Source organism: Balaenoptera borealis (assembly GCF_965194805.1).
Source record: "Balaenoptera borealis genome assembly, chromosome: 16".
Lineage (NCBI taxonomy): Eukaryota > Metazoa > Chordata > Mammalia > Artiodactyla > Balaenopteridae > Balaenoptera > Balaenoptera borealis.
Window position 1 is genome coordinate 26,057,640 of NC_138872.1, and position 21,554 is coordinate 26,079,193.

At 49.8% G+C, this 21,554-nt stretch overlaps 1 protein-coding gene across 1 annotated transcript; it reads right to left on the bottom strand.

Annotated features, from left to right (window-relative positions):
• Window positions 1-872: 872 nt before the first annotated feature.
• On the bottom strand, window positions 873-20,915 carry LOC309612778 (uncharacterized protein). The gene is made up of 6 exons (XM_082358944.1): window positions 20,012-20,915; window positions 19,306-19,391; window positions 18,325-18,506; window positions 16,098-16,151; window positions 9,772-9,851; window positions 873-7,656 (listed from the first exon to the last, which is right to left on the bottom strand). The coding sequence occupies exons 1-6, from the start codon at window positions 20,050-20,052 to the stop codon at window positions 7,506-7,508; spliced, it is 594 nt and encodes a 197-aa protein (XP_082215070.1). The 5' UTR covers window positions 20,053-20,915; the 3' UTR covers window positions 873-7,505.
• Window positions 20,916-21,554: the final 639 nt, after the last annotated feature.

The window sequence follows — 21,554 nt, forward strand, 5'->3', positions numbered from 1 at the left end:
TGTCTCCACCCAGTGTGCAGTAAATGTTGAACAAATGAATGAATGAATGATCCGACTTCTCAGAGCCTCAGTTTCTCTCCCTGACTGTCAAATAGGCTAACAGTTCCTTGCCTGCTTCTCCTGTGTGGGGATTATGGAAATCAGGTAACACAGTGGCTCTGAGTGTGTGAAGTGACAGCAGTACATGAGGCAAGGAGCTCCTGTCATCCTCAGCCCTCCTTTCTCCTGTCTCCACCCCTTTTCAGAATGGCCTTGGACAGAGATATGGACTCCCTTGGGTGATCGGTTTGGATGGCTCAGGGATGAATCTCCTGACTTCTCATGATATAACAGACATTGGAGTTTTTTCTAAAGCTAGCTCTGGGGGTCTGTATCTTTGTAGTTCTGGCTCAATCTCTTTTCTCTTAAAAAATGTATGACATAATTCAGATCACATAACTCTCTTGCTTAATATTCATCAGTGATTCACCTTTGCACACAGAATAACACCTTTATTTTTGGCCCTGGCCTGTGAGGTTCTGTGTGGTTTGACTCCTGCCTGCCTCTCTAACCTCATTCTCCAACATTCCTTGTTAATCTCTTCAGCTGCACTGGCTTTCTTTTAGTTTCTTGGATATACCCAGCTTGTTCCCACCTCAGGACCTTTGCACATTCTGTTCCCATTGTCTGGATTCATTTTCTCCACATTTTGCCTAACTCACTCATCCCGCAGGGCTCAGCTCAAATATCATCTGCTTTGAGAAGCCTTCCCTGGCACCTCATCTAAATCAGGCTGCCCCTGAATTATTCTCTTTCCCAGTGCCCCCTTGTAGTCTTCCTTCTGGGCCCTCATTGGTTTGTTTTTTTTTTTTAATGTATTTTCCAGCTCTGTCTTTTTTTTTTTTTTTTTAATTTTATTTATTTATTTATGGCTGTGTTGAGTCTTCGTTTCTGTGCGAGGGCTTTCTCCAGTTGCGGCAAGCGGGGGCCGCTCTTCATCGCGGTGCGCGGGCCTCTCACTATCGCGGCCTCTCCTGTTGCGGAGCACAGGCTCCAGACACGCAGGCTCAGTAATTGTGGCTCACGGGCCTAGTTGCTCCGCGGCATGTGGGATCCTCCCAGACCAGGGCTCGAACCCGTGTCCCCTGCATTAGCAGGCAGACTCTCAACCACTGCGCCACCAGGGAAGCCCCCTCATTGGTATTTGTAGTCATGTGTCTTTTTTGTTGGCTGAGTTGTTGAATGTCATCTCCTTCACGAGTTTCATGAGGGCAGAAACCATTCTTGCTTTGTTTTTCTCACGTGGCTTAGAGTAGGTGTTTGATATTTATTTACTGAATGAATGAGGACATTTTTTTCCCATAATGATAAAAGTCAACCATGTTCACTGTAAGAAGATGTTAAGAAGAAAACAAAAATCATCTGCAATCTTACCACTCAAGCTATCTGACAATCACAGCCAACATTTTTTTTTTTTTAACTTCAAAGTATCTTTTGTTTTATTTTGTTAGTTTTTCTATGTTCCTCATCCTCTTGACTATCTGTGCTGGGCTGTACCCTGTAGGCCTGAAAGCCTTGTAGTTGCCCAGCCTCGAGATAGAAGAAAGAGTTCAGAGACAGTGACAGAGACATCAACAGCTTATTGGACACAGGATATTACATATCCAAACCCAAGGCTCTGGAGTGACAGCCCACCATGGGCAGCAGAGGGCAGGCAGGACATAGCCACAATCTTTGCTACTCAGGGGAGAAAGAGGCTATCATTTATAGGGGTAAATGATTTCAGGTTGGCTCATCATTTCCAGGAAACAAGCAGCTGGGGCAGGTGGTTACTGATTAAGCCCTGTAATTAAGAGGAGTCATGTGAGTGAAGCAAGGACTGGTTGAGCAGGGGATGTACAGAGAGCAAGAGAACAGCCATCTTGAATGGCCTGACCATTACAGTCTGTATGAAAGCACACACATATATATAATGATATCTCTCTATACATGCTGCTCTCTCTCTCTCTATATATTATATATATGCACATAGTATACATAAATATACATAAAAATATTAGATGCATGAATTGGGCGCATATTATGGATTCCTTACAGTAGCAAGAAGCAATCAATTAGATACATAATTTGCAACATGGATAGATCCTAAAACAACATTTTTTGAATTAAAAACGTGTATACATATATATCTCTATATATGTATACACACATATACATGTCACATAGTATATACGAGTTGATAACTTGATAACTCCCTTTTTTAAAATTTTTTTGGAGTATAGTTGATTTACAGTGTTGTGTTAGTTTCAGGGTGTACAGCACAGTGAATCAGTTATACATATACATCTATCCACTGTTTTTTAGATTTTTTTCCCAAATAGGCCATTACAGAGTATTGAGTAGAGTTCCCTGTGCCATACAGCAGGTTCTTATTAGTTATCTATTTTATATATAGTAGTGTGTATATATCACTCCCAATCTCCCAATTTATCCCTCCTCCCCCTCCATATCCCCGGTAACCATAAGTTTGTTTTCTAGCAATACATCCTGACTCTACTTCTGTTTTGTAAATAAGTTCATTTGTACCTTTTTTTTAAAGATTCCACATATAAGCAATATCATATGATATTTGTCTTTCAGTGTCTGACTTAACTTCACTCAGTATGACAATCTCTAGGTCCATCCATGTTGCTACAAATGACATTATTTTGTTCTTTTTTATGGCTGAGTAATATTCCATCGTATATACATACCACATCTTCTTTATCCATTCCTCTGTTGTTGGACATTTAGGTTGCTTCCATGTCCTGGCTATTGTAAGTAGTGCTGCAATGAACACTGGGGTGCATGTATCTTCTTTATTTATTTATTTATTTTTATTTTATTTATTTTATTTTTGGCTGTGTTGGGTCTTCGTTGCTGCACGCGAGCTTTTCTCTGGTTGCGGTGAGCGGGGGCTACTCTTCGTTGTGGTGCACAGGCTTCTCATTGTGGTGGCTTCTCTTGTTGGGAGCATGGGCCCTAGGCACGCGGGCTTCATTAGTTGTGGCACACGGGCTCAGTAGTTGTGGCTCACAGGCTCTAGAGCGCACGCTCAATGGTTGTGGCGCCTGGGCTTCATTGCTCCGCGGCATGTGGGATCTTCCTGGACCAGGGCTCGAACCCGTGTCTCCTGCATTGGCAGGTGGATTCTTAACCACTGCGCCATCAGGGAAGCCCCCCAAATGCTCTTTTAAAAGCATGATTTTAATGGGTGTGCAATATTTCTTACTAAGAATTTGTCAAAAAAAAAATCCTCTACAGTTAGACATTTACGTTGTTCCCAGATTTTCACCATAAAACCAATGCTGTGGCAATCAGTGTTACCCTTAAATATTTCTCTGAATCTCTGCTTACTTCTTTAGGGAATCCTCAGAAGTGGGAATTGTCATACATATTGTCAAAGAATATGAATATTTTCAAGATTCCTGATCCATGTGAGATCTGGCTTGTTTTTGCCAACCTCAAGCATTTGGACTTCTTATGAGGGAAAGTGAATGTCAATTCGTGAGATATCTGCATTATAAATTTACTCTGGAAAGAAAAGCAGTTTGATTCCATGTAACATTGTAAACTAGGTTTTGTTTGTTTTAAGGTATCACCTAGAAGAGCTCTTTGCTCTAATATAATAAATGGATAAGGATTGTTTCTCCTTGGACTATATCTTTATGCAAATGGAAAACTTGAAGTCCTTGGCCCCTGCCTCCCCTCTTGTTTCCAGCAATAGTGTATCTTCAAATGTGAGCAGGGCCTGGATTAGTGGTGATGAGTTCATCCATCCATCATCCATCTATCTATCCATCCATCCATTCATTTATGTGTTCCTCAGATATTTATTAAGTACCAACTATGTACCAGGCACCAGGACTGCATTAATGAGTCATGGTCTCTCCCCTCATGACTTATAGTTAGAGAGACAGACACAGAACAAGTAAGCAGACCAATAAAATGCAATAAAATAAGGACAAGTTGTGCTAAGAGTTTTGAAAGAAATGAAGGTTGAGATGGGAGTAGTGGAGGGCCTCTCAGATGAGTTGATTTCTAAGTTGAGCTAAAGGATGAGAAGAAACCACTCCAGGCAGGGTGAGGGGAAGAGAGACAGGGAACAGCTTGGGTAAGCCTGCTGTAAGGAAGATCTGGTGTGTTTGAGCAACTCACAGGCTGGTGAGACTGAGAGGAAGGTGGAGGGCTGACCTGAGGCCAAGTCAGGAAGAGCCTTGGGAGCTGTGATGAAGACAGTGGATTTTCCTCTGAGTTGGAAGCCACTGGAGGGTTTTAACCAAGAAGTGACATGATTTGGTTTATGTTTTGAAAAGCCTATTCTGGCTGCTATTTGGAGTCTAGGGAGAAAGCAGCTGGAATAATCTAGGTGAGAGATGATGGAGGCCTTGTTCAGTGTGGTATTGCTGGTGGATTTGAGAGCGATTTAGAAAGTAGGACAACAGGATTGGACCAGGTATTGGACTGGGTGTGGAGAAATCAGAGACCTTAGCTGAGGAGTTGTGATCTGGGTGGGGAAGAGCTAGCGCCTTCCATGTTCTTCCTTCTGTGTCCCTCTCTTTCTTCCAGTGAATTTCCCCCCATTCTTTAGGTTATCCCCGTTGTCAAAACACATCCATCTTGTGTTCATGTCCTTCAGCGCTCTTGGTTCTTGATGGCCTCCCTCCTGGGTGACTCAATGCCTTAACTCCATGGAGCATGGAGGTTCCTCAGAGGTGCCCACTTTGGGGATTAGAAGGTGGAACTAGAGGGGGCAGAGATCCAGCCCCCAGCCTCATTCTAATCAGAGGAGCTCCCTTGTCATCTATGTATCCAGTTTCTTTGTAAGCTTTTATTTGAAGAAATGGATCATTAGCCTTGAAAAATTGAAAATCACTTCTTAAAAAGGTGTATTGATATTTCCTTAAGAAGACCTTCAGGAGTCTTCCCTGGTGGCACAGTGGTTAAGAATCTGCCTGCCAATGCAGGGGACACGGGTTCGATCCTTGGTCCGGGAAGATCCCACATGCTGCAGAGCAGCTAAGCCCGTGCACCACAACTACTGAGCCTGTGCTCTAGAGCCCGCGAGCCACAACTGCTGAGCCTGCGTGCTGCAACTACTGAAGCCTGCACGCCTAGAGCCTGTGCTCTGTGACAAGAGAAGCCACCGCAATGAGAAGCCCATGCACTGCGATGAAGAGTAGCCCCCCCTGCCACAACTAGAGAAAGCCTGCTCGCAGCAACGAAGACCCAACGCAGCCAAAAATAAATAAATAAAATAAATGAATTTATTAAAAAAGAAAGAAGACCTTCAGGAGTGATGCCACTGGGGAAGGCCTTAGGCCACCAAAGCAGGTGAGTGGGAGAGGTGTTTTGGGCTATTTGCCCCCAAGCTGAGCTTAGAGGCCCAGGGTGGGGTGGCAGCAGGGAGGAGCCATATGGGGTGGAGGGAGTAGGAGGGTGGTCTTTGGAGCCAGTGTCTTGATTTCTAGCATGAGAAGTGGTGTTACCCTGCCTGGCAGATGGGAATAATTGCACACCCTATCAGGCAGCACCCAGTGTTATCGTGAGGGTCTAATGGGATAACAGATGTGTCTGCAGACTGTAAAGTGAGATGCATCTGGTAAAGTCATAGAGGAATGAGGGGCTTCTGTGGCTGGTGAGAGAGACTCTCTCATGCTTGGACAGGTCATTCTTGCTGATGAGCAAGCCGAGGCCTGCCCAACTTTTCCCAAGGTCCTGAGGAGGTCGCCATTCAATCATTTTGTACTCAGCATCTACCTTGTGCCAGGTGATGCGGTCACACACAGGTGGGAAAATTCTGGGCTTGGTGTAAGGATTCACGTCTCCTCTGGGAAAGTGTGTTCCAGCCTCCACCTTATCTTAGGTGCGTCATATACACATCAAGGGCCAGGAGGCTTTGCAAGGCCAAAGTGCAGGGCAGTCCTGCCTTTTTGCCCTAAGACCTCTTGATGGCTCCTGCACTGGGGGCTCCTGTTGGGGACTTTTTTCCTTCAAGGTGAGGCTTGTGGTTCATACTTGTAAAACAGGTCGGGGAGTCAAGTAGAGAATTCACAAGTGGTTTGCTCTGGGCTCCAATCTCCTCTTACAGGTCAGGGACCCTGCACCAGACCCAGGAAGGTCCCTCCGTGGTTTGGGCTGCACGGTAGAGAATCAGCCTCCAGGAGGGCCTCCCCAACAACTTTTCAAGTTTCCAGAGGCCAGCTGGGGTTCCTGGGCTGCTGACTACTTGCTCATTCCCAAGACAGAGACTGTTATGAGCCTCTATAACAGTCTGAAGTTTCTCCTCATCTGCCTTTTTCTGGGGCCAGGCCTAACCTGCTATGGGCTTTGGCAGGTGGTTGGGCATGGGAGGGGGCGTCTGTCTGCTTTGCCATCTCTCCACCCTTGGCAACCATGGAGCTGTTTACATTTCAGACTGCAAAGCCCTCTAGTGCCCACCCTTTCTCTGCTCACTGCTTGGCTCTGCCTGGGCCACATGGGACTGGGATGTTGGTGGGGAGGAGGGCTCCTGGCTCTCTCCCGCCATGGCACTGCTTTTGGGCACATGACAGTCACCTCACGCTGAGGTGTGGCCGTCTCACGGTCACTCACCTGCTTGGGGGTCTGGCTGCTGCCCTCTGTACTCAGGGCCTCCCAAATATCTCTGTGTCCCGTGGTTCCCCCTTTCTTAGGGACTCTAGTACTTCTCTTTCCTGCTTCCTTTCTCTTCCTCCCTCTTGAGCCGGGAACCTTTCCTGTGTGTGCAAATTCCTCACATCCTTTCTACACCCCATCCTCTCAGGGCCTGGGCTTTTGAAGCTCAAGCCCTTTCTCCATTTTCTGAGGCACCTCCCTTTTCTGAGACACCAAATTCAGAATTCAGAATACCTCTCTGAGGGGCCAAGGGAAAACAGGAACTATTAGGGAGAAAACCCCTTCATTTAAACATTTCAAAACAGCCTGGCCGGACTTCCCAGGTGGCACAGTGGTTAAGAATCCGCCTTTCAGTGCAGGGGTTGGGGGTTCGATCCCTGGTCCGGGAAGATCCCACATGCTGTGGAGCAACTAAGCCCGTGCGCCACAACTACTGAGCCCACATGCCACAACTACTCTGGAGCCTGCGAACCGCAACTGCTGAGCCCACGTGCCACAACTACTGAAGCTCGTGTGCCTAGAGCCCTTGCTCTGCAACAAGAGAAGCCACTGCAATGAGAAGCCCATGCACTGCAACGAAGAGTAGCCCCCGCTCGCCGCAACTAGAGAAAGCCCGCGCGCAGCAACGAAGACCCAACGCAGCCAAAAAGAAAATAAATAAATAAAAACAACAAACAAACAGCCTGGCCACCTCCCAGAACCCCTTAGCAAACTCAGAACCAGACTCCTTCTCAAGCAAGAATCATCTTTATTGAAACTGATTTTCCACTGTGACTGTAGCCATTCTTGGACTCTCAAGTGTCCAGAGCACTTGTGGCTGAGGGGAGGGACTGGCCCTCAGTAAGAACTAGTTATTCCTCCCGAATAGTCAGTAGGAAGTAATCCTGTGGATAGAAGCAGGGAGATGCACCCCATCCGTCCTCGCCGTGCAAAGCCAGCTCTCCCCGAAGCTGCTCCTGCCACTCCTGAGAGGGACTGTGTGTCCTGAGGGCACACCTTTGCCTGGTGGCAAGAGGGCAGAGTCAGGGACTGACTGGATGTGGGGATAGAGTGGAGTGGGAGGAGGGTTTTGGGAATGTTTGTGAGGGAAGGATGGACCAGTCTTTGGGGCTCTTCCTGAAAGCCTGTGTATCAAGGGGCCGCTCACATTTCTGTAGCACTGGGGTTTGTCCTGCTTGGGTCACCCTGAGGTGGGCCTCTCACCCAGCTAGAGCCTTTCATGTGCTCCCACCCACAATGCTCAAACCTCTGCCAGACCCAACCATGGTGCTGGAATCTATCTGTTCCTGCACCTATTTTCCCCATAAGAATGGGAGCTCCTGGAGCGTTCAGGCATTGGATCTAACTCGTCTCTATCCCAACATCACCCAGCACAGGGCCAGGCACAGAACAGCCAGTGCCATTTATTGACTGAATGAATGAGTGAGCGATGAGGGCAGCCATGCAAGGATGTACAGGTTGTGCACTGCCCAACTCTAGGTGGTGTTGTTCAGGTACACTACAGTATGAGTGGTGCATTCTAGAGTTGTACGATATGTAACCAGCACAACAGTGCGGGGCAGCCTAGAAGTGAATCAATGAGTGAGCCAGTGAGCCCACCCACCCTTTCTCCCCCTGCCTCTATAGGTCTGGTTATATGGCAGCTGCTGGGGCTGTGCCCTGACTTTGTTCTTTTTTGTACTCAGAGCTATAGAGTACCCTCTCTGGCCCACACTGCCAGGATTTGTGACATCATTTATGGAGCAGCCCCAGCCCCTGTATTACCTCTAGAAGCCCTTCTAGCCCCGACCTGCTAGAGTCACCCTGAGTGGACCCTTCTCTACTAGGGCCACCCTGGGCTGAATCTAGGTCAGGGTCTGAGGGTGGATGTGGGGGAGTAGCACAGGACAGGAGCTGGGGTTTTATTATAGGAGCTCCTGCTGTCCCCTCCTGCCTCCTTCTGCACAGTAACTTCTGGGTCTTGAAAGCAGATTTCTAGTGTTTCCTGAATGTCAGAACTGGGAACTGGGAGTCCTGGGTCCAGGATTCGGCATAAGCTGGGAGTCCTGAAGCTCAAACTTTATGACTGGGATGGTGGGTCACATTCTGTCAAATGTTGGAGTAGGGCTGGGTAAGATCAGTGGCCCTAACAATTCCTCGTGTTTGCCAGGGGAGTCCTCACTTCCAGCCCATGGGGAGAACTGCCTTTATCTCTATTATACAGACAGAGACAACAGGCTGAGAGACCACTAGTGGCTTGCCTAGCCATGAGGTCATACAGCCAGGAGCTTCTGTCTGATTTTCTCTCTGCCTTGCCCCAAACATCCCTTCCTGTGCTGCTGTTTAAGAGTGGGAGTCTTTTTAAGGCAGCAACAAAGAAATGAAGGGCATCTCTAAGCTCTGCCCTTTCCCATCAGCCTCTTCTCAGGTCCACCCACAGAGGGAAGGGAAGAGGGCCAAGGGGGCAGGGTGATTCCAGGGGCAGGTTCAGAGCTGGCAAACGCCCCTGGAAGCACCTCCATGGTTCCTCTGCTGGTTTTCTCTGCCCTCTGGTCTCTGGCTGCATCTTAACCTTCCTGACATTTAGCCAGCCTATGGCTGCACTGGTTCCCACCCTCTGGCAGTTCACAGATAGCAGGTGCCAGAGGCAACAGCCCTGTTCTGGGGTTCAGGACACCTGAGTTCTAGGGTGGTGGATGGTCCAGGCTAAGGGTACAGGCTTTGAAGTCAGGTGAACCCCAGTTGGAATCTTGACTCTGCTGCTCTGGGCAAGTTCCTCTGCCTTTCTTTTGTAAAATGGGAAAAATAGTAGCATCAACTTCATGGAGCTCATTGTGAAGATCACCTGTGTGAGGCACTGAAGCTCTCAGTGAGCCTAGGGTGTGGCTCCCTGAGGGATTCATGGAGCCCCCCAGAGCCCCAGTTTCCTCATCTGTAAATGGGGCATCCCACCCAGGATGGCTGTGAGGAGCCGGTAAGATAAGGAAGGTAAAGGGCTTTCCACCTGGAGTGCCTCTTTTGCCCAAGCCTCAGCTTCTGCCTCTGCAGGATGGGGACAAGGCACCTGCAGGACCCCATGGCCCTTCTAGCTCTGACCTCCCACATGTGCCTCAGGAAGCTCCTTTTCCCAGCATTTACCTTGGAGGGCTCCATCCGTGCCTGGTCGAAGGAGATGCCCTTGACGTTGGGCAGCAGGAGGCCTTGTTCTCTGAGCAGATCTGCAAGAGGGGAGGGCGGGGGAGCTCAGTGCCCTGTGGGCAGGGGTCTGTGGGACTGGGTGTGTCTTCCTCTCCCCCATCAGGCCACCCCACTTCAGAAGGTCAGGTCTCTAAATAGCTACTCTACCCGTTTATTAAAAATCTATCTGAAGGGAATTTCTTCTTGAATATATTCAATAACTATGAACACATTTTTATGAAGATGCTCTTCTTAGTAGCATTTTTTTTTTTTTAAATATTTGCTTTTCATTTGGAGTCTTTAGGTCACTTTGTTTTTTTTTTAATATTTTATTTATTTATTTATTTTTGGCTGTGTTGGGTCTTCGTTTCTGTGCGAGGGCCTTCTCGAGTTGTGGCAAGCGGGGGCCACTCCCCATCGCGGCGCACGGGCCCCTCACCATCGCGGCCCCCCCCCCCCCGTTGCAGAGCACAGGCTCCAGACGCGCAGGCTCAGCAATTGTGGCTCACGGGCCCAGCTGCTCCGCGGCACGCGGGATCCTCCCAGACCAGGGCTCGAACCCGTGTCCCCTGCATTGGCAGGCGGACTCCCAACCACTGCGCCACCAGGGAAGCCCCTTAGTAGCATTTTAAGGATACTTGCAGCAGATACTTGCAGTGTGACCTTGGGTAAGTCCTTGGGTAACTTCTCTGGGCCCTCTGAAAGATGAGGAGGCTGAGCCAGCTGATTTCTCAGAGGTGAGTAACGTCTGAGCTATTTATCCTACATGTACTTCCTGAGCGTCTCCTGGATGGGAGGCACTGAACATGGGTGGGAACACACCAAAAAACAAAGACCAGGGGTCCCTGCCCTCCGGCAGCTCACCATCTGGCTGGGGACGTAGGCACTGACTAAATCATCATGTGGGTAGACGGGTGAAGGTTACGCAGACGGAGTGAGGGGAGGCGGAAGGAGAGGGAAGCGCTGAGCGCTCTGGGGCAGAGGAGCCTGACGAGGCTCTGCATTCCTGGAAGACTCACTTCCCACACCTTCCGTCTTCCCAAAACGCCGCCTGCCCTCTGCTACCTCAGGGTCTGCTTCTGAGGGAGCCCAAACTAAGACAGGGGTGTTTGGGGAAAGTTTGATTTTGTTGCTGATATCTAACCTGGGGGTGATGTCTCAAAAAGTTCAGCTTTCTGGCATCTCTCAAAGGTAAAAAATACCTGAACTGAGTGCTAGCCGCCCACTTAAGGAGGGGCATGTTTACCATAGGCCCTATCTGGGCTGCTTCCTTCGGGTATGTTACCTACCTGGACCCTGCAGGCGTTGGAATTGTGAGCTGGGGGCTCCACCACCTCTGAGGGCCCTTCCTTTTCTCACTTTCCATAATACTTCGCCCACCTCCCCTGAGAAGCCCTTCATCCCTCCACTTCTGAGCTCTTGTCACCACCAGTGGCCTGGGCAAAGACCAGGAGGGCACACATGGCCCCTTCCCCACCCCACCTCCTTCTGCCTGGCCCGTGGGCAATTCTTAACCAACCCCAGGGGACAAGGCAAAAGCTAGCTGTCTGTGCAGGGCTTCGGGCATGGTTGATGTGGCTCGCAGCTGCGCTGTATGTGGGCATGAGGAGAAACGCGGTGGCGCTCACTGTTGTGATGGGGGAAGAACCTCTTCAGAAGCTCTAAGAGAAAGGCTTCCAGACGTTCCTCCTACAAGAGATGAAAGAGGGACAGGAAGGTCACTTCAGCTGGTTTGGCAGATTCTGACCAATGGTCAGAATGGGAATAGTGAGGGGACTCCAGTGTACAGGTGCCCACAGGAGATCAGGAGTAGTCCTGGGAACTCCACTTTTGAAGGGCATTGGAGCCAGATGACTGGATTAGTGAAGGGACTGGGGAAAGTTGGGGGCCCTGAAGAAGGGTTGCCTCACCCCAGGTCACAGTAACTATCTTCATATCTCTGCAGGGCAGTCCAGGAAACCAGTTGGGCCAAAGAAAACCCCGGGGCCAGAGCTTCGCAGGGACCAACTTTGGGTCAGTCCAAGGAGGAGCTCTCCAGTGCTGAGAGCTGCTTGGTAATGGGACAAGAATTGTCTCACTGAGAAAGCAAGCCTCCTGTCACCAGGGATGTTCAAGAGGTCTTGACCAGGGCTGCCTCAACCCATTTGGACAGATTGGGAAAAAACTCCCTTTCTCCGAGACACTCGTTTCCCATCTGTTGGGAGACTGTCATAAACATATTCGTATTTGTATCGTCTGTGATGTGGGTGGCTTGTGCCGTGTGCAACCTGTCCAACCATACCTGGCAGCCCTGGTCTGGATGACTGCCTTCTGAAGATGTCACAGAGGGGATCCCTGACCCTGAGAAGATGATCTCTAGGACCTCTAAACCTGGGATTCTATGCAAGTAAAGCCAGAGCAAGGAGGCCTGATATAACAGGGATGATAATTTTGAAGTGTTTCCTGTTCATGTTCTCATTTAGCCCTTTGTTTTATTGTTTTTCCACCTTGCAGCCTTCCTGCATTAGGGCTAGACAACGAGGCTCACAGTCCTGTGGTAGTGTAGGGTGGTGGGATACCCCCAGGGTGGGCAGAAAGGGAGTTATTTTGTGGGGCCTCCCTCAGACAGGCAGGGGCAGTGAAAAGCTCTTCCAGTGTAGGAGCAAGAACAACACCTGGGGGAAGAGACCATGTGCTTCACGCATGGCCTCGTTAACAGTGGGGCCAGTGCAGCGAGGGCCCGGACCAGTCACACTACAGCAGAAACCCCGTACTGCCACGTGTGGGTGCAGGTGGCACAAGTAGCTTAGGATGCCGTGCTGGGAAGCCCACGGGTGAGGAAAACCAGAGGCAGGACGCACAGCCCTGCTGGAGGCACAAACTAAACGTTCTCCTGAAAGACAAGGAGGTGCCCTTAGAAATCCTGGTGTCATCCTGGACGCCTCTCACTCCTTCCCCACATCCACTCCATCAGGAAATCCTGCCAGCTCTACTTCGAGAATGCATCCTGCTTGCGGCCACTCCCCGCCACTGCCACCTGCCACCACCTCATCCAAGCCTCATCAACCCTCTGCGTCCTTCTACCGGCCTGCTCAGTGGCCTCCCTGCCTCCGCCCCAGCCCCCTCCAGTCTGCTCCCCTCTTCTCAGAACCCTCCAGTGGCTTCCAGCTTACTCAGGAAAAGCCCGCCCCCACCCGTAGGCCCTGCGCAGCCTGGCCCCTGGCCCTTCTCGCTCTCTGACCTCCCCTTACCCCTTCGGATCCAACCCTCCGGGCTCCCTCCTGTTCCCTGGCCTCAGGCACACCCTTGCCTTGGAACCTTGGGTCCCCTTCCCCACATCCCCACAGCTCCCTCCTGCATTGCTCTTCTCTAACCTTCCCTGACTTTCCTTTTGAACATTACCCTCACCGGCACTCCTGATACCCCTACTCTGTCCCCTCCTTGCTTTGCTCCGTCGCATTATCACCTGCCTATATGCTATGTAATTTACCTTACTGTATTTATTGTTTATTATCTCACCTTACCCTGCTAGAACGTGGGTTCCATGAGGCCAGGGACATTTGTTTTGTTCACTGATACATCCTAAGTACCGAAGACAAGGCCAGGCACATAGAAGCACTCAGTATTTGTTAAGCGCGTGAAAGAATGAAATGGACAAATTTAAGTTCTGAGCGCTCCCCCCGCCCAAGGGCAAGATGAGATCACCCATGGAAAGCAAGTGAGGCTTTCCAGCCCCACATCAATGGCTCAGGGCCTTCTTTCAGGCCTGCCGGTGGGTCCTTCAGGACCACGAGGAAGCCAAGATGGCAGTTGCTGGCGGTGGTGGGGGGATGAAATGCTCAGTGAGCTTCAAGTCACAACACACCTCCCCTCTCTTTCCTTCCCACCCTCCTGTAAACTACTCCATTCAGCTGAAGCAAGCTGGGAGACTTGCACCCCGTAACCACACTCTCTCCTCCCGTCTCTCTCTCTCTGTCAACCCTCTTATTTTTTCTGACCATCCCAAACCAAAAATATTTACCTGTTTGGAGTGAACTGGAGTTTTAATTCCTGATTTTTCGAGGAAAACACAGCCTTTGAAAAGAGTTTCTATGAGGAGCTGAAATTCGGTCAGAATAGGAGAGGAATTTACATTCCAGCCAGAGGGATTTCCTTCACTCCCGCCCCCCGTGAATACTTGTCCAGGGCCAGCCCCTCTCACCCGGTCCTCTCGCCGGATCCCAGCTGCTGGTTCATGTGTGTTCAGACCATGAATGTGTGGGTGTTGCCATGGGAGAGAGTACTGGTGGGTGCTGGGTGCTCCTGGAGGTCAGGGGAGGCCAGGGCTGGATACGAGGGGAGGGGGAAAGCTCAGCTGCGTTGAGAGAAAGCCTTTTGCAGTGAATCCTTTGGTGGTAGAAGCACTTGCTGGAAGCCAGAGGACCAGCATTTTGGGGCCTCCAAAATTCACCTGGTTACCTTATAAACCAGAAACCGGACTTTTCGCCACCAGCGAGAGCTGACTGATTTATGGGCCACAGAATCATGCCAACTAAGATCCCAGCATCCTGTTATATGCACCAGATGCTCCTAGGCTCACCTATGGTGGGGCGACCCTTCTGCCCCACGGGCACATTCCCAATTTCAAAGTCTGTGGAGTGGGAAGTAGGAATCCCAAGGGGGCTCAGAATAAAGAAGCTGAAACTTTGATGGAGCTGTATTTCCCCAGAAATCCTCCACAGGTCCAGCTCTCTCTAGCTCGGGCGCCTCTCTCTCGGGAGCAGAGAACACAGACGCGTTGAGCCCTCCATGAACTCTGTTTCTCTGAGCTTTTTCCCGGTTTTGTGGACAAGGGCTTTGGATGTAGGCATGTCCAGGGGAGACAGTCAAGGGCACTGAACAGGGGGTATCAGAGGCAAAATACTTCAGTTGCTGAAGAGATCCCTGGGGAGCACTGGGGGCTGGACTTAGGGGAGCAGGTGTTAAAGTATTTTGATGTTCTCACAATAGGTGCAGCTATTTGGGTGTGGACTGATGGAATGTTAGCAGATGACATGCCAGCGGGGTTTGCCACTGCCCTCTGTCACCCTGCCTCAGTCAGCTGGCACTGGAGGGGCCCTCATGTGGACACAGGCCCCCTGGGGAACAATAAACTTTGAGGCTTACTCACCCCGGAAACTGAGAAGGAGGAGGTGCTGCTGGGCCCCAGCAGTACCAGGGAGCCTGGCTGGATGACTGAGGCCGTCAAGGTGGACAGTGGGAGGATGAGGGGTGCTGATGGTCAGTCCCATGCTCCCCCTGGCCTGATTAGAAGTCTAAATGAGGGTAAAGCAGAGAAGGTGCTGGCTGCGACAGAAGATGCTGTTCCTTAGCCCCCAGCTTGGAGGAATGGGAAAAGGCCGTCTTAGGAGTCACGGTATCTGAGTTTTCATTCTAGCTCTGCAGCAACTTGCTGTGTGACCTTGGGAAGGTCACCTACCCTCCCTGAGCTCCACTGAGGTGAAATTACATGCTCCTTCTCTTGGGCTTGTATAGCAGGTAAGAGCATAGATTTTGGAGCCAGAGTCCAGCTCTGCTGCTTACAAATTATGTGGCCTGAGACACGTTTCTTAATTTCTCTGTGCCTCAATTTTCATGCTTGTAAAATGGGGATAATAATCATACATACTTCACCAGGTTGTTGTGGGGATTAAATGAGTTAATTTATGTAAAGTGCTTAGAATGGAACATGGCATCTAGTAGTGCTATTGTTATCTATTGCGGTTATTGTTATTATTGTTTGTCTATCAGGTGCCCTGTTCTCAGAGCCTTTAGAGAGAGCACACTGGGTATGGATTTTGGAGTCTGGGACTGGGTTTAAGTCCTGGTTCTGCCACTTACTGAGCAATGTGAGCTTGGGCAAGTGAAGTCACCCTGCTCAGCATCGGTTTGCACATGTGTAAAAAGGGGGTGAGAGGGCAGGCTTTCCAAGGATCACATCGATGTAGGTGGAGGGGTCTGGCACACAGTCGCCGCTCACTACTATCTGCCATGTGTGCACATCTGTCTGCCTCAGGAGGTGTGCCTCAGCAGGGTTGGGGTTTTGTTTAGTAGTGAATAATAATGACAGTCACATGGCCGTGTCACCTGGGTGGGGCAATGAGCTAAGTGAATCGTCTCCTTTAATCCTCACGGTACTTGTGAAGAAGGCACAGTAATTTCCAGAGTCCACAGTAGGAAAGTCTGGCCAAATGTAACATGCCTCTGTGGCCCAATCCTGTCCCCTGTTCAAGAAATCTTTCCTGAGATCCTGGCTGAGGTGCTGGGGGAGAAGTTGGCAACATACCCACCTTGGGCCCAGGCTCCAGTGCTCTCAGTGACAATAGCTGAATGAGGTCAGCAGCCTGGAAAAAGGACAAGATGTGTGTTGGCCTTTAGAATCCTGCAGGTCTGTTCTGAACAGGTACATGGGGTGAGAGGGGTGTCAGTGGGATTCAATGAGATGTAATTGTCCCTAACTGAATGCACCATTGGCACACCACTCAGTCGCAGCACGGGAGGAGCCATTCACCAGGTTTCTCATCATGATTTATCTGGAAAGGTTGACTTTTTATTGTTTCAATGATTTTTTTCCCCCCAGCATTTTATTGTGAAAATTTCCACACATGCAGCAAAATTGAAAGAGTTTTATAGAGAACATTTGTATATGCATCACCTAGATTCTTCTATTAACATTTTCCTATACTTGCTTTATCACATTCATATTCATCTACCTGTGATCCATTGATTTTTGAAAATCGTAAATCATTATAGAAGACACTATAAAATGTATACAGTAAAAATGAAAAGTCCATCCCAACACTTCTTCCCCTTTTCTCCTAAATCCTACTCTCAGGGGTAACCACTACTGACATTTTGGAGTATATCCTGACAGGCTGTTTTCTACACACATAGAAGAATGAATAGATGGGAACATTCTAACCAGATGGTCCTGCACCTTGTTTGTTCCTCTCAACATCAGTACATATAGAACAACCCCTTTCTTTTAAACAGCTGCATAGAATTCCACCTTATATAGCCATTACCTGACTTATTTTACCAATTCCCTATTGATGGACACCTAGGTTAACTTTATTTTTCACCCTGTAACAAGTGAAGCTGCAAAGAACACCCTTGCACATGTATCCTCATCCACTGGTGTAAGAATTTCTGTAGACATGGAATCACAGGGTTCACTTCCAGTCTCAGAGCTGCCACACCTGTGTGGAAAGGAGGGAACAGTATGGGGAGACAGGAGCCCTGGTTCCAGTCCTGATCCTACCTGCTGGGTGACTTGGGAAAGTCACTTTCCCTATCTGGGCCTTGGTTTCCCCATGTTAATAATGGAGCAATAACATTAGATCTCTTCCAGATATAGATCTTGGGATTTCATATTTCAGTGTTTACTGAGCACACCCTGTGTACCCTTCAGAGAGTATACTCTTCATAGTCCCCGTCCCCAAACTGCAGAGACAGTGAACACACAAAGTTAAATAAATGAACACACACAAATATACATATGTGTGTATATGTATATATGTGTGTATATATACAACTTCGCATATATAACTTTACTCATACTCATACACACGATGAGATCAGTATTTCGAAGGGAAAAGAGTAGAAAGGGAGAGAGGGTTTTGGGTGGGGGAGAGAGAAAAGGCTTACTTTAGATATTTACATGTGGTGGTCAGGGAGCAGCTCTCTGAGGTGATGACATTTGCACAGAGACCAACAGTGGAGAGAAGAGTGTTCCAGGCAGGGAGACAGCATGTGCAAAGGCCCTGAGGTGAGCACGAGCCCAGCCTGTGTGGCTGGAGCATAGTGGGTGAGGAGACAGAGCTAGAGAGGTGGGCAGGAGCCAGATCTCATGAGGCCCTGGGGCTGCAGAGAGGAGACTGGACTTTATTCAGAGCATGATGAGGAGCTGCTGGGGGCTTCTGAGCAGTGATCTATCTGTATTTCTCCCTCATGTGATGCCCTCATCGACCCTGGGAACTTGCTCTTCCCATTGACTTCTGTGTGTGTGTGTGTGTGTGTGTGTGTGTGTGTGTGCCTCCTTGCCACCATTCAGGCCACCTCCTCAGAGATGTCGTCACTGACTAGTGTCCAGGGTAGTTCTCTCACCTCCACCACACACTTGCTGGTCCATTGCTCGGCTTATTGTAAATAAGATACGTTATTTTATTTATCTGCTTTCTTGTTCAGTTTCTATTCCTCCAGTAGACTTTGATCTGTGAAAGGGCAGGGACCCTGTGTGCACAGGGCATGGCACACAGTAGGCCTTCAATACATGTTTGCAGCATAAATGTTATGAAGAGAGGAACAACAAAGGGGTGTTCAAGGAAGTCTTTCCAGAAGAAGGAACTTCTATACTGGGTTCTGAAAGCTGAATAAGAGTTCTCCAGGTGAGGTCCAGAGAGGGGAAGTGACTTACCTAGGCTCACCCAGGAAGGCATTTATGCCACCTGGGCCTTGCTTTCTTCATGTGAAAAGTAGAGCAGTAAAGTAATGTACTTCCTTTTCTCAAGTACTCACCGTGGAGTCCTGGAGGTTCACATGTATCTCCTTGCTGGTGTAGAGGCAGGACAGGATGTCATTGTAGGTTTCCAGTGAAAGGGCCAGGTCTGCCAGGCTGCCCGGGGCTAATTTTGGGAGGGGCTTGGGGCCCAGGTGGTCAGGCCTTGGGGCTCTCTGGCCTGGGCTGCAGGGGTCATGAGCTTTAGAAAAATGAAGGAGGAAGGAGAAATTCGGAGGAGACAGTCTCCTCAGCCAAAAACTGGTTACAGCTAACATATGGAGGGTTCACTATGTGCCAGACACAGCGCTGAACATTTACAGGCACAATCTCATTTCGACCTCACAAAAGCACCACGAGATGGAAACCATTTGATAGATGAGGAAACTGAGGCCCAGAGGAGTGAAGTGACTTACATGGTAAGAGGTGGAGCTGGGTTTTGAACCCATGAGCTACACTTCCTTGCTTCTCCCTCATGTATTACCCCATTCTTTTCTCCGTGCCTTTGTTAACAGTGCCTCCTTCCTATCCACTCAAATCCTCCTGTCCTCCTGACTCACCTGCTACCATCCCATGGAGGAGAGGGGCAGCCAGCCTCATCGCTTCTCTGGGCCTCGGTTTCCCCATCTGAGGGGTCCCTTCCAGCTGGGCGTTACACGCGGTCCTGCCGCTCCTGAGCCACCCCACCTGCCCTTTTGTTGGAGCCTAATTTTCACTTGTGGGACATACAGCCCCGTGGCCTCTCCACCTTTCCAGGGTCGAGCGGGACTTCCCAGGCTCAGTGTGAGCTCCGGAGGGTGGGGCCTGCCTGGTCTGCCCTTTCTTCTCCCTTCCCCTCTCTCCTCCTCTTTTGCCCACCACTTCCTTCGCTTGCTCCTTCTCCTCCTCCTTCTCCTCTGCCTCCTATCCAGAGAAGCCCCACCTCATTTTCCTCTGTGCCCATTCTCCCTGAGACCAGTGGACATCCCCAGAGGGTCTGCCCTGGCCAGGGGCTGGCTCACCTGGACTTTCATCAGGATGGCCTCCTCTGTGAATTCTGTGCTGGTGACATAGTGCTGGAAATCTTTCGGGCCGGAGACGGCTGGGGCTGCAATGAGGAAATGGAACAGGGGCTCAGCCTCCCTGGGGGATGGAGGGATGGGCATGGGGAGGCACTGAAGCAGCGAGAAATTCCTTCTCCCTCTCTGCTTAGCTTTAAGTTCATTGTGGGCTGGGCCTTCAGCTTCTTGTAACAATGAGCATTTACTGAGCCATAACTCTGTGCCAGGTTTTATGTATTATCACAACAGTCCATTCTGTGAGCCTGTGATTAATCCCATTTTACAGACTGGGAAACTGAGGCTCAGGGGGGAAATGATTTACCAAGGTCATAAGACATAATGCCCTTTTTCCCCTCCACTAGGAAGTAGGCTCCCCGTGGGAAAGCTTTGTCTGTTTTATTTCCCATCATATTTCCAGAGCCTAGAAGAGTTCCTGGCACACAGTAGGGGGACAGCAGATAAGCCCCTTCCTTGGCTGGGAGCTACGAACACAGAGTGATGTGTAATAGGTCTTCCAGCAGCGAGTTGAGCAGGGTTGTGGCCAGGGGACACCCCTGGAGGGAAGGCATGGGGGGGTCATTGTTGAGGTCAGGGTGAGATCAAGGGGCTGTCCCTTGGGGTCACACCCCTCTCTCAGGGGGCGGGGTGGGGGGAATGAGCAACTTACTATCTTCTGTAGGAGGAAGGGCAATGCCTCATCCAGGACATCTGTCACCAACCCCAGAGCTTTGTTCACAAGGAGGGGGTCCATCCTAGGGGTGGGGAGAGCAGGTGGGGTCTGAGACACCATGGAAGGGGAGACTGAGGCCAGAGAGGGGAGTCCAGGGCAGGGCTGAGGAAAGCCCCAGTGGGCCTGTGAACAGGGAAGCACAGGGTGGCTGCTTCCTTCCCCGCCTGGTGTCCCTCTCCTCTCCTCTCTCCTCTTTCTCCCCTTTCCTTTTCTGTGTTTTTCCCTTCTTGCCTTCTTGCTTTCTCTCTTCCAGACTTTGTCCTCCTCCACTTTATTTCTTCCTGATTCTCCCTTTCTGCCTCTCTTGCTTTATTTCTCTCTCTAATAAAGGTCTCTGGGATTTTCAAAGAGGGGGAGATCACACCTGGCAGTGGAAGTTAATGGAAGGCTTCCTGGAGGAGGTGGCTTTTTTGTTAGGTATATTAAGAACATAAGCAATGGCTACTTTATGCAGCAGGATCTGTACTAAGTAGCTCACAGGGGTTAGCTCATCTCTTCCCCACAACCACCCCGTGCTGGCTGAGTTCTGTGATCCTGTTTATTGGTGAGAAAACTGAGGCTCCTGGAAGCCAAATAGCTTGGCCAGGGCTCCTGGTGTTAGGAAGCAGCCAAGCCAAGATTTGACCTGCGTGGATGCACACTTTGGCCATAACATTCAATGTGAAGGCAGGAGATACTGATGGGTGGTGTGTACAGCTGGTGGTCTTGGAGATGACCCTGTCCCTGACACCCTTGGTCACTCTAGACAGCTTAGGCTGGGGAGAGGCAGCCTAAGACTGAGACTCTCTGGGGAGAGTCTCAGTGAAGGGCTGGGTGCAGGAGTGGTGGGGGGTAGGTACTCACTGCTCCAGAACCTCAGTGCTCAGGTATCCTGGTGGCGTGTGGCACTCCTCAAAGGCCACGCTGGTCTTGTTCCCCGTCTGCTCCAGCTGTACCCCGATGTGGATGTTCTTGGTGACTTTGAGCCGCAGGATCCTGTAGGGGCAGCATGTCTGGGCAGGCTCCAAGCTGCAGCCCAAGACTGAGTCCAGAAGTCACAGGCTGGTGGGGCCTGCAGTTGTCTGGAGGGCTCAAATGAAAAACTGGAAGAGTTCATTAAAAATACAGAGTTCAAACTTTGGAAAACCGAAAAGATCTGGAAACTCTCGGCCAGCATCCTCACAGGGCGGCTGATGTGCCCTTGAGATGGGCCCCATGCTCTGCTGTTTGCTGCAGTCCCCACCAGGCCGAGGGTCAAGCTGCATTTTTACTGCACATCAGTATAAGGGTGATGATATATTTATTGTATAGCAGAGAAATATTTCTCTGTGCCCACATCCCTGTGAAGAAAATATTTCTTTGTGCTCACTTTTCTATTAAAAAGGGAAGCTAGACAAAGAATGCCATATGTCACAAAAAAAAAAAAAAAAAAAAAGAGAGTGGGCATATCCCTAAGGGGCATGTAAGAATATTCCTGTTTCATGTGCAAATCACTCCTTTT